Here is a 4,731-nt window from a genome sequence, read left to right as displayed (position 1 = left end):
GCTAATGTCTGTATGTAGTGGTATTATTTGTATTTTAAAAAATCTATTTTACTTGGGCAAATGAAGGGCATTTGTTGGACTTCGATTATCAAATATCAGTACTTACTACTTAATAAAATAGAAAAGGGCGTTATTTAAACTTTTATTTTGATGATTATGATAGAGGGGTTCCATGTGCAATTAGAGGTTTAATAAATGCAGACAGTTTACAATAAACTTCTTATACTCACTAGCTGCAATTACAAGTACATAAAGCCATTATCACCATCTTAACCCTTTAAAAGTTCAGACCAGAAAAACTATAACTTTGTTTTGCAAAATTTTTCAGAATGGTTTTCTCTTTCAGGAATATATTGGAAGAGTGATCAACATGTTGCACAAATACTGTTTGGCAGTGTTATCAGCAATCCAAAATATTGTCTATCACGTACGAGTGGTCCCAGTCGCGGTTACCGCCAGAAGCTTAATCATTTCACAGTGATTTTTTTATATTAGGGAAATATTGTCCTAAACACACGGATAAGTTAGATTGGTTGGTAATCGAGTGGGTGATTCGCGTTGTTTAATTATGATATTATTCGCACTTAATAATATGCCCTTATTGTATTTAATAAAATGCCAGCAAAAACATGCAACGTGTGTGGTTTTACGCCTGGGGGATATTAAAAACGAAAATAGCAGTTAAAAAAGAGAAAATAAGCTGTGTTCTACCTTTTACGCTTCGTTAATTTTAATTTTTCCTTCTGGTATTTCTTGAATGTTGCAAAAAAGCCAAATGAGGGTCTCATTTTTAAATGAAAAAGAGTAAATATGTTCATCCATACATTCACACGTGTACTTAGTACATTGAATGTAGCCAGCCAATATGCGATGCCGCTATTCTTTCATTTGTATGCTTAATTAACGTGAAATTAAACTACATCCCACTCGTGCATACTTTTATTTGATAACTGCTTTTATTTATCTAATGAGGAAAAGGAAGTTATTTGGCATCGAATTTGATTTTCGGAATATCACAGTATTAACCAAACGTTTATTTGCACATTCGCAGTAATTCATTCTCTATTTGTTTTATTTCAGATGTCTAAACAGTACGAATACGAGGATGGTTTCAGCGAAAGCTGCTTACAATTTTTCGCTTTGATGCCTAATGTACTCAACGATACTGATGTGAAAATGGGTGCCTCGAAATGAGTGTGATGGATGGGAAATAATTTTCTTTGGCAACTAAGGGAGTGTAGAAAATGAAAACTTTTTAGTTTCTTTTCTCATGTAAAGGCCAAAAATGGTGATATTTTGAAATGATTGTATGGGGAACCCCCCAGGGGAGTTCCAGGGGGTGTGCCACTGGCATGGGTGGATCGGCCGTCCAAAGTTAGTGGGGGTCGGTCATACATTTGGACTCGATTGGGGCACTCTAAATGGGTCAAAGTGGGATTTTTCGTTCGACCCAAATTGGGGGACATCAGAATTCGTGTTAGAGGTATGGTTCCTTCGGCAAAGTTTCTTATTTTGATCCCTAGAATACGATTTTCACAGAGCAATGGGCGATTTTTTTGCCTCCCCACAAAAGACACTAAAAGTTCGACCCAAATTGGGGGACATCAGAATTCGTTTTAGAGGTATGGTTCCTTCGGCAAAGTTTCTTATTTTGATCTCTAGAATACGATTTTCACAGAGCAATGAGTGAATTTTAAATCGACCCGCCCTATCTGACACCCTTATTGACCATCGAATGTTCACCTGAAAGTAGTAGATCTCAACTCCAATGCTTGAATCTAATACTTAATGAAATATTTGAACTTGAAATAAATTTTACAACTATTATTTATGTCAGCTCATTTGGAAGCACCCTTTGGTATGCCTTTGCTTTCCATTGTGAAATTTTGAGGTCATAAAAGTACGATTATTAACTACAGGACAAAAAAATTGGCTCTGCATTTATTGCCGCTCTAAATAAATAAAAATCTAAATTAAAATTTCAGTAGAAGCAAATTATTTGCTTCACAAATCATAAAATTGTTCGAGGCTTGAAGGCTAACATCCAAACCGTACCGATTATTTACATAATATACATATTTACTGCGGTGTTTAAAATGTATGTATTGATAACTGAAAATTGTTTCCAACACAGCTTCCCTTTTTCCTACATTTATTTGATGATTATAGAAATCGAATTGAAGAAAGTCTTTTGAAATAAATTCTGATGTATAGATTTTTTTAAACTTACTTTGCAAATACAATAAAAAAATTGGAAAAAATTAATTTAGTTACTGCTGAAATGAGGTAGTAGTTTCTGCTTTCATCGCTGATACGTAGTTAAGTCACAAAAAAAGAGCCCAAATGCTGTATGCCGTATTGATAAAGAAGTTTTATTTAAAAAGAAGTTTTTTCGTGACAGAAATTTGCTCAACTACACTTCTATCAAGCGCTTTTATTTCAACAGTATACAACAACTAAAAATAAGAAAATGACAGAGTACAGTGTGCATTTAAAATATTTGCAGCAACTACCAATAACAAATCCAAAATGCATCACAAAATTCAAAATTCTGAAAATTTCGGAAAAACCTTTAATTACAACTCTTCTGTTTTGTGGTTGATGGAATCCCTTTTATAAAAATAAAAAAAAGTGAAGGAAAGGTGAAGGTTTTTGGTGATTGACCGTAGGATTAGTATCATTAAATTTAACCCTTAACTTGCAATAACAGATGGTTTTGATACTTTAAAATACTTTCATTTGATGGAATTTACAGATTAAGTAAACGGGATGCAGAACAAAAATGTATTAATTATAATTAATCAGAACTGTGGGCAGAGAATCACCATTCTACATAGTCATAACTAATTGTTTTTAACCCCTTCGCGCCGGAGTTTTATTTTCGCTACCGGAATACTTCTTGCACGCATACTCAAAAAAGACGAAAAATATAATAGAAAAAATATGTTCTGCATACTTAAAAAGCCCTTAATTCCTTGCATTATCCTGGGACATATTGTCCCAATAAGGATTTATATTGGAACAATTTAAGAAACCGTCGAATTTAGTTTTAAAAAATGTATTTGAAAAATTTAGTATTTTTGTGTTTTATTACAGAAAAAGTATTTACTTATAGTACGAGGCAAAACATTTGAAACAAAGTGCATTGTTGCATCCAGAGCAAATAAAGGACTCTGCTAATGGGACTATGAACTGTATCAGTGTTGATTTCTTACGGTTCAGGTCGTTATGCACAATGCAAGCATTAACAGTTAAAATCATCAGAATCTTGAAAAAAACCTTTTTCCACCACTTTTGGAATTTCCGGTTGATATCGTATACCGCTGCTTTCTGATCAGCTAGATCTACGCCCCCCATCAAACGATTATAGTCCACTATAGCTAAGGGGCAGGTAACTTTTTTCTTCTTACCGTCCTTTTGCTTCCTATCTACTTCTCCTATGCTTAGCTTGTGACAGTTGGAGACCACAAGTACTTCTTTCGAGTCCATCCAACGAGTAGCTAGTAGACCATCGCAATTTATTTGGAACTCCGGTGTTTCTTTTCGATTTCTCATATAGGTATGTACCAACAGCAAGAAATGGAATGGATTTCACCAATGTTATTGATGTGAAAAATCGATCGAATACAACACCCACATCATTATTACGAATAGTACCTGCTAATTTCAAAACCACTCTTTCTCCAAGAGTTCCAGAAAATTAGTGGTGACATCTTTACCAGTGTATACATTCAAATCGTAGGTATATCCTGTTTTTGCATCACAACGCAACCAAATTTTAACACCGCGTTTGATTGGTTTCATAGGCATGTACTGCTTTAGACTGGACCTACCTTTGAATTTTGCCATACATTCATCGATTGATTGAAAAGGACTATCACTTCGTATTCGCATGAATTTTTCTTTCATACATGAAACAACTTCGGAAATATAGTAATCTTTTGGATCATTATCCGGTTTGTCACAATCATTTAAATATAGTTTCGAAGCAAGTAGAGTGAAGCGATCGCGAGAAATACTTTGCTTTATCATTTCGTTTCCCATTGATGCGTGTTTGCTCCAATACTTGTAATCATGTAATGATGGCAAATGGTTGTAGTGCATAATCATAGCCACGCCTAAAAACACCATAATTTCATGTTCATCGATTAATGCTCTATTAGTTTTCTTCTGTTTATTAAGTTTTTTTAGTCGCTGATTTGTGCACTGTGCAATAAAAATACACAAACTTTTTGGGAAAAATTCTCTAAATACACGGAACTCGGTAGACCCTCTGGGAAGATCTACCAGAACTTGAGAATCTCTTTCTAATGGCATTCGAAATTTGGGTTCGAAACATCCATCTTCTATGATGTTAGTTCAGGTGGCAATGGCAGGTGCTTCACTCACCTCATTCTCGCATAATTCTTCTTCCTCATCCACACTCGATGTCATCGGCAGCATATTCTTCGTCTGATTCGGAACAGAAAGCATCACTCTCACCTTCATAAGTATTATCTCCATCTGCTTTACTGTTCCCAGAGTTTGACGATGGTTTGTAGCTACTCTCAGATGGGCTAAAATCTTCCTTTCATATAAAATATCTGCAACCTCTTCCACAGTGTACTTTTTCTTCGACATCTGGGAAAATCCATATTGGTACAAATAAGTCCCATGTAAAATGCAAACTGGGACAATAGATCCCAAGACATACAAAATTATATGCTACTCACCTTTACTGATATTCTAAGA

The 4,731-nt window shown here is 34.8% G+C and overlaps 1 protein-coding gene across 1 annotated transcript; it reads right to left on the bottom strand.

Annotated features, from left to right (window-relative positions):
* Positions 1-3,666: 3,666 nt before the first annotated feature.
* LOC129238293 (piggyBac transposable element-derived protein 4-like) lies at positions 3,667-4,473 on the bottom strand. Its single transcript, XM_054873331.1, has 2 exons — positions 4,390-4,473; positions 3,667-4,206 (listed from the first exon to the last, which is right to left on the bottom strand). Exons 1-2 carry the CDS (start codon positions 4,471-4,473, stop codon positions 3,667-3,669), a joined length of 624 nt encoding a protein of 207 aa, XP_054729306.1.
* Positions 4,474-4,731: the final 258 nt, after the last annotated feature.

The sequence above is a fragment of the Anastrepha obliqua genome, chromosome 2, assembly GCF_027943255.1.
Source record: "Anastrepha obliqua isolate idAnaObli1 chromosome 2, idAnaObli1_1.0, whole genome shotgun sequence".
Lineage (NCBI taxonomy): Eukaryota > Metazoa > Arthropoda > Insecta > Diptera > Tephritidae > Anastrepha > Anastrepha obliqua.
The sequence above is the reverse complement of the archived record's forward strand: the minus strand, read 5'-3'. Positions and strand labels throughout refer to the sequence as shown.